The following is a 12,317-nucleotide window of genomic DNA, read 5'->3' as shown; positions in this document are numbered from 1 at the left end:
GATTAATTACCACTTGATTAGAAGTCAGTGTTTGCATTTAAATTGAAAAGAACTTTTTTCCTTTTAAATTATAGTCATCTGTCACATAACAACAATATATTCTGAGAAGCTAAGTGCTTCATTAGGTGATTTTGTTGTGTGAATGAAAATAGTTTGTACTTACGTAAACCTAGATGTTGTAGCCTGCTACACACCTATATAGTATAGCCTATATGTGGCCTATTCCTTGACCAAAACTCATGATGCAACTCATGACTATAATTGTTAATGGACTACTGGTAATCAACACAGCTCAACAAATGGATTACTTTCAATTACTTTTGAAGCAACATGGAATGTCATATGTAAATTTAGACCTGGGTTCAAGTCCCTACTTGTCCTCTTTGCAAGTTACTTAGTCTTTTTTCTTGTGAGACAAATGGCAATTTTTGTTGTCAGACAAATGCCCATCTTGAAGGCTCATATGAATTAAATAATACATTTATTTAGTAATTACTTAAATGCCTGCTATATGTCAGGCATTGTTTTAGGTGCTACGGATATCAGTGAGCTTGCAAACTTCCTGCACTTCATGTTAGTGGGAATGCTGTACAACAAATCTGTAAGTGAATACAAATGTAATTTTAGGCAGTAAGTAAGAAGTTATATGAAGAAAATTAACCTGGCACACAGAAAATTTCAAGTGGCAAAGCAGGGATTTGAACCCATGTCTACTGACTTCTGAAACAAAAACAATTTGTAGTTTAATTAGCTGAGTGTGATTAGAGGTACTGATAGATATTTCATCACTAAGAAACTTCTTCAGAGCTACCTTTGTGTATACACTGTGATAAAATTTAGTTTTGTATGCAATAGCTATGAATTCTTTATATTCACAATCATTTTCTGCCCAGCATTGCTATTTAACAACAATCATTTTCTGCCCAGCTTTGCTATTGTATTACTCTACACATGTATATACCTCATTTTTGTGGTTATATTCTTTAAGTGTCCAGACTGAATGTGTCTTCTACTTCAGTGGTTCTCAAACTTGAGTGTGCATCACAATCACCTCAGAGTGACTAATTCAGTAGATGTGGGGAGGGGTCCACAGATTTGCATTTCTAACACATTTCCCAGGTGATACTAATGCTGCTGGTCTGGGGACCACACTTTTAGAACTCTTATCTACCTTTTTTGTCCTCCCACAGTAGTTATGATAGTATTTATCAATTAGCCAAAGTGTCCTCTCATCTCTCAATCTTCTATTGACTTCTATTTTACTGAAACGGGTTTTGCTCAAATTTTAGCAAGTATAAATAAAGATCACCTGGGAAACTTGTTAACAAGGCAGATTTCTGTTCGGACTCCAGAACATTCATTTTTAGCAAACACCTTAGTTGTTAATGCAGATGATCCATGGACAACAGCTTGTGAAATCCTGACTGTACTACAGAGTTGATCATGTTCTCATTTCCATGACTGTGTTTTGTGTTTGTCTGTTTTTTATAGTATACCGATATTTATATGTATGTCTTTCCTCTCCCAGTATCCTTGAAGGGAAGAAATGTCTTGTTCATCATATTTTAATACTTAGCACAATGCAGTAATTAAAAAGCAGTAGCCTGGCACTTCCTGTATAATGAACTTTGCCACTTGTTAGCTGTGTGTCTTTGGAGAACTTACTTAATCCCTCTGACCCTCAGTTTTCTTTTTTATGCAATAGTGGTTGTAAGACTTACTTGCTATGAACATTAGCAGTTTTAAGGTATGTATAGTATATAGTGTAGTAATTGACATACAGAATGTACTTAGTAAATGGAAACCATCAAATGTAGCTTTCACTGTATTATGGAAGAAGCAAAATAAATGTTAGAGTTAATGAAAAGCCCTATTTTGTGACTTTATCATCCAGATTCAAAAATATGCTTTTATTGCTTCCTCAGAAATCTCTGCTTGTCTGAATTAATATTTTGATAAAATATTATGAAGTAAAATCATGCCTTGGGCTTTTTCTTTCCTATAGGAAAACAAAGAAACCGCTTGGAACCAATGGATACCATATTTGTTAAACAAGTTAAAGAAGGAGGACCTGCCTTTGAAGCTGGATTATGCACAGGTGCTGATAATTTGCTTTAAACAAAACCTTTTATTTTTACTTCATTTCTTCCTTCTTCCACTTTTTTTTTTTTTTTGAAGTTTGGTGGTGCTGAGGATTAACCCAGGGCCTTGTGCGTGAGAGGCAAGCACTCTACCAACTGAGCTATATCCCCAGTCCCTTCTTTCACCTTTTTGTGTTCCACATTTTTTCTTTTTCTTTTATGAGTTTGTCCCTTTTTCTTTGTATCTAGTTATATGTTTGATACTCAAATAAATGGGTTCAAAGAAAACTAATAAATTGATAAATTGTTAGTTACCCCACAGATAACAGGCTAAATGGCTCTTATAAAGATCTATTTTTCATATATTGAAATCATATATATTGAATTCTACAAAGGATTACCAAATAGCAAACTGAAGGAAGATATTTATTTGACATAATTGAAATAATTTCAGATATCCAAGTTCTGGAAGTTGCCTGATCAGCCAGAGGTGAATGAATTCATTTTCAGCATAATAGGTTTCCATGTAGCCTCCCTTGATTTACAGGTATCAGTGGATGTGATCTAATTAGTTGGATCTAGTAGCTGTTTCCTCTAAAATATTTTGCGATTTCTGGTTTTAATAAACTAAATAAAAATGTCATAGATGAGTGAATGCTTTAAGATAGTTATTCTTTTCTCCCTTGTGTAAAAACGTGAAATAATTTAAAATGGGAATCAATGAAAAATTTACTGTCTTGAATAAAATGTATTTTTAGCTACATATAATATTGCTAAGATTTATTAAGATACAGTGTTAATGTAAATCTTAATTATCCTTCTCATCATACTTAAAGTAAGCCTAATTAATATGTATGTTAGTGTTTATATGGTATTCCATTATATAGAATGTAATGTCTATGATATTGTCAGTGTCACAAGAGAGAGAAGATGAAGTGAGATCCTTGAGAAACAAAGTAATTTTTTCCCCTATTTTCCTCTGTCCTTTATCTCTCTTTCCTTTTTTGTTCCTTTGAGTTTTTCTAAATAATCCAGTCTTTTTTGCCATTAAAATGAAGAGCAAATTAATATATAGAGTCAAAAAGCATGTGAATACCCATATTTTAGTTTTATAGTACAGACAAATCAATAAATCATATAGATCAAAAGAATACTAAAAGAAAATAAGCTGTACTAAAATTTGAGGACACTGATGAAATAAAAATCATCAATTTTTTGAAACTGTTGAATATCGTTCTCTATCAGATATGACAGTGTAAATGGAGAGATAACTAGTAGTTCTATAACTCCAAAACAACCTACAGGGATGTTAGTAGTGTAGCTGTGATACGTGGTGACTATACCTTTTGAATTTTCTAAATTCATCAGTGTCGAGAACTCTTATTAGAATGTGGCTGTATTTCATAAGTAGCTGAATATATTTAAATTCATTTTTGTAAAAGGTACTTTAAAATATATGAACAAAGATATATGAAAAATAAGGACATTTTCAGGGCTGGGATGCAGCCCTGGAAGAGCTGGGTAGAGCACTTGCCTAGCATGAGCAAGGTCCTGAGTTTAGTCCTCAGCACTCGGAGGGGTGGGAAAGAGATAGAAATATTTTAAAATAATTCTAAAGTGACTTTCTTTAAGACTTCCTCATGTGTCATTTTATTCCTCTTTGAAGGTGACCGAATTATAAAAGTCAACGGAGAAAGTGTTATTGGAAAGACCTATTCCCAAGTAATTGCTCTAATTCAGAACAGGTAAGATTCTTGAAACATGATTTATTTTGGCCAAAGACGGGTTTTATAAATCAGTAGCAAGCAGATTTAATAGCCTCATACTCCTGTAAGGAATTAGATGACGTGGCAATTGGAACTTTGCTTTGTAGTAGATAATGTGTTTGAAAATTGTCAAGTATCACCTACCTAAGGATAACTTAATAGGTGGCTTTGCTTTGGCAAATTTGTCAGATTTGTGATTAAAATCCTTTTAGATTCTGACAGGGCTGGGATTGTGGCTCAGAGGTAGAGTGCTTGCCTAGTGCAGATGAGACACTGGGTTCGATCCTCAGCACCACATAAAAATAAATGAATAAAAATAAAGGCATTGTGTCCACCTACAACTAAAAAACAAAACAAAAAAAATTTAAAAATTCTTTTAGATTCTGATAGGCACACATTTTAGATTTACTGTAAATTTCCAATTTTTTTTTGAAGTGTCAAATATATAATTTGTTTAAAGTAACTGTAAAGAAATATCTAGTTGATTTTAAAACCTTATTTACTAAGATACTTTACTTTTCATGTTTTATTAAAATTAATATATCTTGGGCTGGGGTTTTAGTTCAGCAGTAGAGCACTTGCCTAGCATGTGTGAGATACTGGGTTCGATCCTTAGCACTACATAAAAATAAATAAAATAAAGGTATTGTGTCCAACTACAACTAAAAAGATATTTAAAAAAAATTATCTTACTGATATCTTTTTGAATAATCTTTTTGGCTTAAATTTATTCATTTGTTGTAACCAACAGAGCAAGACATTCCTTTTTTAGTTCGTTTGCCTATAATCTGTAGAATGATAGAATTTTGAGTTATAAAGGTAAATACATATTTTTAGGCCTCAAAAATAATTGAGTTGAATGTACTCTGTTTCTTTTACCCACCAAATTTTGAATTACAAGTGAAGAAATGAAAAGCCAAAAAGGTCGTTTATATTAAGTTTCTGTCAGTACTAGGTCATGAGGGGCTAGGACTGTCGCTCAGTGGTAGAGCACTTGCTTAGCATGCATGAGGCACTGGGTTCTATACTTAGCACCACATAAAAATAAACAGAATTTGTTTATCTACAACCACAAAATAAATAAAAATTTTTAAAATAAGAATAGGCCATGAATTTGGGTTCAATTTCCAGATCACCACTCTATTCTAAGAGGTCTTTCCATATTCAAATACCATAACTTTTGGATATTTAATGTTTCTTGTCAGTTAGACTCAACTGTCTACAGCTTGATTGAAGGTTTTATTTTCTAAATTTTTGTCAAGCTCCTCTAGCCATGTCTAAAGCAGTTCATGTTATAATCTAAATTATTTATGGTAATGCCCTAATAAATTGTCATTTTTTAATTTAAAATTAAATGACATGATCATGATTAATTGATCTCAGAGTATTCTCTTTTATGTTTTTAATATTTAATGAGATTCTTAGAGAAAACAACTCTTTAAATCTTGCCTCTTAATGTTGGTGGTGAATTTAAGGCCTCAATGAGAGGCATTTTCTTTTCCTCATAATTGAGATCATTCATAAATACAATAATATTTTATCAGTCTATAATTTAAGGATTTTAAGTGTATTTGTTAATATCTCTTCTTTAAAAATATTATTTTCCCAAGTAACCATACTTAATCTTTGTTTTCTTTAAAATGCACATAATTCCATTGTTACTGGTACAGATCTTTCAGAGTAATAATACTTTGGAATGATAGTCTTTTAATTTTTTTGCAATAAAATTAATTTGAAAATTAGAGAAACACTTTTTCATGATCTTATTTTCTTTTAAAAAGTTTCATTTCTTTGTCTACAGTTGGTAGCAAATCTTCTTGCAGAAGAATTTTTTAAAATAGTGGTGTGTATTTTCTGCCAACTCTGAATATTGAAATACATGTACCTCCATCTTTTACTAGTTAAGTTTATTAGAACTTGTGGTTCTCGTTGTTATACCATTCTCCCAACATTTATGATCCTAAAAATAATGGTTCAAATCTATCCAAAAGAGATGGATTAATTTTAGATTTGCTGTGTTCCCCCCCCCCCCTTAATCTTCCAATTATATTGGGGGAAAATATGATTTTATTAGATTAGCTATTGAAGCACTTGGTGGAGATAGCACCACTGTCCTTGCTGTATCTAAATGTAATTTTGGATCATGGGATTCCATTTAATTTATCCCTTTTGTGGTGCTGGGATAAAACCCAGAGTCTTGCACATGCTAGGCAAGTGCACTACCACTGAGCTACAATTTCATCCTCTTTTCAGCCTTTTTAAATCTAGAGAAACTTCTCTATCGTGTTTAACAGGAATTTTATAGCACAAAAATAAATAAGGCTTTGAGCTTTTCCTGAAAAGATTCTAAAATTAAATCACAGCATGAAAGCAAATAGTTGAGATGATATTGTTATAATTATTAAAAATGAATCATTTCAGTAGTTGTAATGGTGAACTGATTTGCTTCATCTATGAAGCCAGAGGCAATATTTAAAATCAGAATGTTTAGTATTGCTTAAAGTGTTACATTTGAAAGCCTAGAGCTGGTAGAGCATATGCTTCGCTTGCTGAAGGTCCTTGGTTCAGTCCACAGGACCACACATACACACAAATAGTTAAATTTGAGGGTTCTTTAGTTATTTTATTTTAACAAGTTTTTTTTTTTTAGTTGTTGACGGACATTCATTCATTCATTCATTCATTTATGGTGCTGAGAATCAAACCCAGTTCCTCACACTTGCAAGGCAAGTTTTCTACCACTGAGCCACAATCCCAGCCCCTATTTTAATAAGTTTTAACTTGATAGACTGTGTGATAAAAAATCTCTTGATTTCTTTGTGACTTGAATAAAACAATAAATAATAAGTAACACTATATTTCTAAATTTGAAGCACACAATAAAGAAGACTTGATGAGTAGTACAGACATATGGCAGTGTCCCCTTTTTTTGTACATTATTTTTCCTACATAGAAAAGACTTATTTTTGTTCTAGTGATACAATCTGGAAAAGTAAAAATTTAAAAATAATTAAACTCTGAAACAATTTAAAAAATATTTCTGAGTTAACTGTTTTTTCTTTAAGTCTTTTGTATACATTCCCACCTCCCCTAAAATAGTATTTGTATATATTCAATTCCAGTGATACAACATTGGAACTTAGTGTTATGCCAAAAGATGAAGATATTCTCCAAGTGGTAAGTTTTTATTCAAGTATGAATTGTTTATAGTCAGAAATTTTAATAAAATAGTTTTGAGATGAGGTGGATTACATTTAAAAAAAAAGATTATAGAAAAAAGTCTTCATTTACATTTTGTAAAAACAAAAAACAAAAAATACTTGTCAATTACTTGCAATTAAGTGACATGAGAATTGAGTGATATTGATTTCACAGTGAACTCTCAATGTTGTCCTTCAGGGTGAGACCAGCGTTACATCTAGGTAATGCTTTGAACAAAAGCCAAATATCAGAGTGCAGGTGCATATCCATAGGAATTAGATTTTTTAAAAACATACAAGCACAGAAATTTTATGAAAGCCATTTCCTAATGTTCTAATAACTATCACTGTTTAAAATTACCAAGCAGTTTTGTTAAGGGTATCAATTCATTCCATTAGAAGTATTGGCACAGTGAATTGGATATATAACTTAAGGAAAATATATGCTGTGCTAGGAGAAATGAAATTATGTACGTGAAACATGTTTTTCTGATTTTTATGAAAGGAAGAAATGTATTGGAATACTTAACGCCTTTATTTAGCTTCAGTATATCTGAAAGTAAAATTTAAGGTGATAAAAATATAAATTTCATGCAAAACATATTTTCTTTTGATTCACTTTGTAGTTCAGTAGATAAAGTACACTGAGGAAAGCACTTTAAATAACATACTGATCTCCAATAGATCTAGGAAATAGGAATGGACACTGAAGTATTTTTTTTTCAGTTATACAATTTATTCATTCAAAGTGTACAATCCATTGGTTCTTTATACTGAAGTATTTTTTAAAATTCTTTTTGTTTGTGTGTGTGAATAATTGAGTTTTTTCTTATTACTTATTTCTATTATAACTTATTATTGCTTACTTTTCTTATTACTAAATTAAGGAATAAATCTATCAAAATAGATTCTACTATCATGTGTAACTAAAAAGAACAAATAAAACAAAAACAGGGAACTTAGTTTGAACTTAGCTTAACTAAAATCCTAAATAATCTTCTGTATACTTTAATTTTTTGTTTACAAAAAAGTTGCTAAAGTGGATCCTTGATTCTCATTATTCACTGACATGTAAAATATAATAAATTGAAATCTCTGGAGATCAATGCAGTGTTTTCAAGGGGTGTTAATTTTACATAGAAATGACTTATTGCTGGTAACACATTACCTTTCTGAAGTACACAGTTCTGTGGGATTGGGGAGGCTCAAGAAGGAAGGTGCATGGGATTACAGTTGTAGCTCAGTAGCAGAGTGCTTCCCTAGCATGTGTAAGGCATTGGGTTCCATCCTCAGCACCACATAAAAAAATAAAATAGTGGAGCTGGAGTTGGTAAGTGGTAAGAGCACTTGCCTGGCATGTGTGAGGCCCTGGGTTCGTTTCTCAGTACCACATATAAATAAATGAATAAAATAAAGGTTCATCAGCATCTAAAGAAATATATAAGTAAACAAACAAATAAAATAGCAATATTGTGCCCATCGGAAGGAAGGAAGGAAGTTGGTTGCAGCTGTCTGCAGCAATTTTCTTTTTTTCTTTTTTAAAGAGAGAGAAAGATAATTTTTAATGTTTATTTTTTAGTTTTCGGCGGACACAACATCTTTTGTTTGTATGTGGTGCTAAGGATCGAACCCGGGCCGCACACCTGCCAGGTGAGCGCGCTACCGCTTGAGCCACATCCCCAGCCCTGCAGCAATTTTCTTAGGCACATAGATAGTTACAGATTACCCACCCTGATAATTCAGTATGGTGTTAGAGCAGCAGCCATTGAAACCAATGGGCCTCGCTACGTTGCTGAGGCTGGCTTAGCACTCGCAGTCCTCCTGCTTCAGCCTTCCCAGGTGCTAGAATTACAGGTGTGAGCCACTGTGCCTGGCCCCAAAAGTCTGTTTTTAAACCTTGCCTTAATTCACATTTCATTAGGAAGCCAAAGGAGTGTGTGTGTGTATTAATTACATATACATATGTAATTAATATGTATAAATATATATAATTAATACATAACATACATTGTTCTACAAAGGACATTAGGCTATGTCAACTTCTTCTCTGCATAAACTGTTTTTCACCAGAATAACTACAAGTGTCAATTTTTAGAGCTATTATATAACAGAGTTTGGGATTTTAAAAAACCATATGTAGAAGTACTGTGTCTCTAGCCCAGATCCTTGAGCTAAAATATTTTATTAGGAACCTTCAGGAGTACTTCAGGACACTGATCTTAAATTGATACTCAAAAAATGCACTTTAAAATATGTGCCTATCCCTGTAAGGTTAAATATTCATTGTAAAGGGAAAAAAATAACATGGATATTTTTAAGCCACTGTAAAAATCATTCACCTATGGAAAAACCCATAGTAGTTTATATATGCTTACCTGGATAACAGCAGGGTTGGGTAGTATGTGGTGTTTGTTTCCTGAAATGAGGTATGAACCAAATTATTCTAGAAGTGCTCAACTCATCTTTGAGAGGTGGCATAGAAAATTTTATTTGGTTTAATGTCTGATTTAGATAAATAGTTATATAGTGATAGATTGATAGAAGGTTGAAAGTATGAAATAAAATTAAGACTAATTTATGTTTTTAAACTAATGCTGGTTATAGTACTTCTGTGTGTAGCAGCTTTTTTAAACCAATATACTTTCTAGATTAAAAGGATGAACAGTATTACAGTCTAGTCATTTGATAATATTTTATAATATTATGTTAAACTAGGATAAAAATATATATTCATGTTTTAAGGAATTACTACATAATAAAAGATATTTCTTGTTTCATTTCCAAAAGAACAAAAAGGTTTTGTTTTGCTATCAAGTGCACATGAATGAAATAGCCACTACCCTTCAAGTAACCTAAAGAATGGGTTTATTGGGCTCAGAGTTTAAATTAATCAGTTCTGTTAACTCTGGAGATTCTTGGGTAGGTTTGTTGTTTGACCAGAGCATTTTTAGCCTGCTCTGTGCTGTTCTTTGTTAATAACACTGTTAAGTGTTAATCTTTTAAACACATGTACATATTGTACATTTGGGTTTAAAAAAGTAAAAACCAAAATTTGTTAATAGTTGAATATACAATTCTTTTTTTTTTGTGCTGGGGATTAAACCCAGAGCCTTATGCATACGAGGGAAGCATTGTACCAACTGAGCTATATCCCCAGCCCTGAATATTCAATTCTTAATGACACTGGTTTCATCATACCATTTCAGACAACTTATTAACACAGTATGGTTTTGACATCATTATATAAAAATATAATTACTTTGGGGCTGGGGTTGTAGCTCAGTGGTAGAGTGGTTGCCTAGCATATGAAGCACTGGGTTTGATCCTCAGCACCACACTAAAAAAATAAAGATATTGTGACCATCCACAACTAAAGAAATACTTTTAAAAAAGAATATAATTATTTTGTTTAAATGATATTTTGTGCCATTTAATTGGTACTTAATGACAAGTCAAAGATTCTCAATGGGTAGTTAAAACATTGACCGTCAGACCATGATGACTCAATGAAAGATTTGCTACTTTGTAAGCAAGGACACAGAGAACACCTGACAGCTGTTAGCAAGTTATAGAGTTTTCAAATCTGTTCCCAGAATATGAAACTATTTGCATTTAATATTCACCTCAAAGAGCCGCATGCTGTGTTCTATTCCAGATGACCCACCCAGTATTTGTCTAAGCCCCTATGATGCTTTCTTCCTAGAAAGAGCCTACAGCAGGCCAGTGGTTTTCTAGGGGAACACTTAAAGGTATCATGGCGAAAAGGATTCATTAAGATGCTTATTGTATAGGCCTGATTTACTTCTCTAATATGATTTGGGAAATAATTTGTATCATATACCATACCTCTCAGAATAGCCATACATGTTCCAGAATTTTCTCAGGAATGTCTATGACCTGCCAGTCACCATATGCCAGTATAACACATAATAATCCACAGTGACCTGATGGGCACTGTTATTTCTCCATGGATAGTAATTTGGAGTAGTATTTTCCCAAAATATGAAAATGAAGAGTCTTTAAATAAGAAAATAAATAGTATAAACAAGGTTTTTGGTGTTCATCAACTGAGAATATGTGAGGAAATTTAGCAATGTTCTTAAATGAATTCATATTTTATTATCTCAACTGTATTTGCTTATATTAGGTAATAGTTCAGTATATGTGAGATGTTCTGTTTAATTAATTTGTTGTTAATGTATGGTCCATGTGTATGAATTTAAGGATCGCTTGTTATATCTTTACTTAGAAGTTGGGACCTGTGGCTACAGGTAGGCTATTTATCATTTAGAATTGCTATACAGGATTCTTATACATAGCTGAAGTATATGTATTTTAAAAGTATTCAATAGTTTAATATTTTAGTAATATTTAAAATTACTAAAATAATATTTCTCCCCAAATTTGGAATAAAAGAGGTATCTTTAAGTTATTAGTTCTAGAACAGCATTTCCCAAGCAGGATATTCTAATCATTTTAAAACCTTTGGAAATAGATAGGTTCTATAGTAAATAAGTTCCTACTTTTCCTTCAAGTTTCACAATGTATACTAATATAGAGATTTTGAGAAGTCCAGAAGCTTGCCAACTTCTCCTACATCACTGGCTATAGGGATCTACCCTTCTTTTCAAGTGGTACATAATGAGATTACACAAACCTGCTGCAGGAAATACTGCACCAGACTACAGGATGCTCTCATTCAGGCAGTTTTTCTGTCACAGAAAAGCAATGGTGTATACTCAGTCAACTTGAATAAGATAAGCTTGTTATGTCCATGCACATACCCAAGATGCATGTTCTGATTGTGTTTATGCTGTAAAAATGTTATGGTGTGCATATTTTCTTCTTATATACCTAGATTTAATTTCTCACTGCATTCCAGTCTTTGTTCTGTAGTACTCATTGTAAGTTTTACTCTGGAAGTAATATTTGTATGTATATTTTGAAGTCATTTAATAAACTAATAAAACAGCACAAAAGGTACAGTGTTGAAAGGTCTTAATTTCTGAGTGAAATTTATTTAACAAAACAGTCTTTTTTCACCCAAATTATAGTGTAAAGGCAACTGCAGTCAGCTGACAGCTTGTGGTTATGCTCTGATTTACTGGGGAAGGAGGAGGTTGTACTATTTTAAATGCATAATAGAGCATTCGTTTCGTCATCTGGGTAGCAGAGATGGAAGAAGCTCAGGGGAAATGAGAGGCATCAATGTTGCTCGTGTGGAAGGGAAGCCTTTGTAGCACATCATCAGATAGCAGTGCATATTGAAG

The 12,317-nt window shown here is 32.5% G+C and overlaps 1 protein-coding gene across 7 annotated transcripts in view; it reads left to right on the top strand.

The window, feature by feature from the left end:
* Positions 1-12,317, top strand: part of Arhgap21 (Rho GTPase activating protein 21) — a 123,603-nt gene that overhangs the window by 77,264 nt on the left and 34,022 nt on the right. For 6 of the 7 annotated variants that reach the window (XM_058578601.1, XM_058578598.1, XM_046442253.2 and 3 more), the window contains exons 5-7: positions 2,006-2,098; positions 3,748-3,826; positions 6,970-7,024. In XM_058578601.1, coding sequence (XP_058434584.1) covers positions 2,006-2,098; positions 3,748-3,826; positions 6,970-7,024 — 227 coding nt within the window. Of the gene's footprint in view, positions 1-2,005; positions 2,099-3,747; positions 3,827-6,969; positions 7,025-8,655; positions 8,698-12,317 lie in introns of those variants that run through there. The other variant, XM_058578602.1, reaches the window with a different exon arrangement.

This window comes from Marmota monax, unplaced genomic scaffold (assembly GCF_021218885.2).
Source record: "Marmota monax isolate L192 unplaced genomic scaffold, Marmota_monax_Labrador192_F-V1.1 WCK01_AAM20220418_F8-fsc00072, whole genome shotgun sequence".
In the NCBI taxonomy this organism is placed as follows: domain Eukaryota; kingdom Metazoa; phylum Chordata; class Mammalia; order Rodentia; family Sciuridae; genus Marmota; species Marmota monax.
This window is presented reverse-complemented; position numbering and strand designations above follow the sequence as displayed.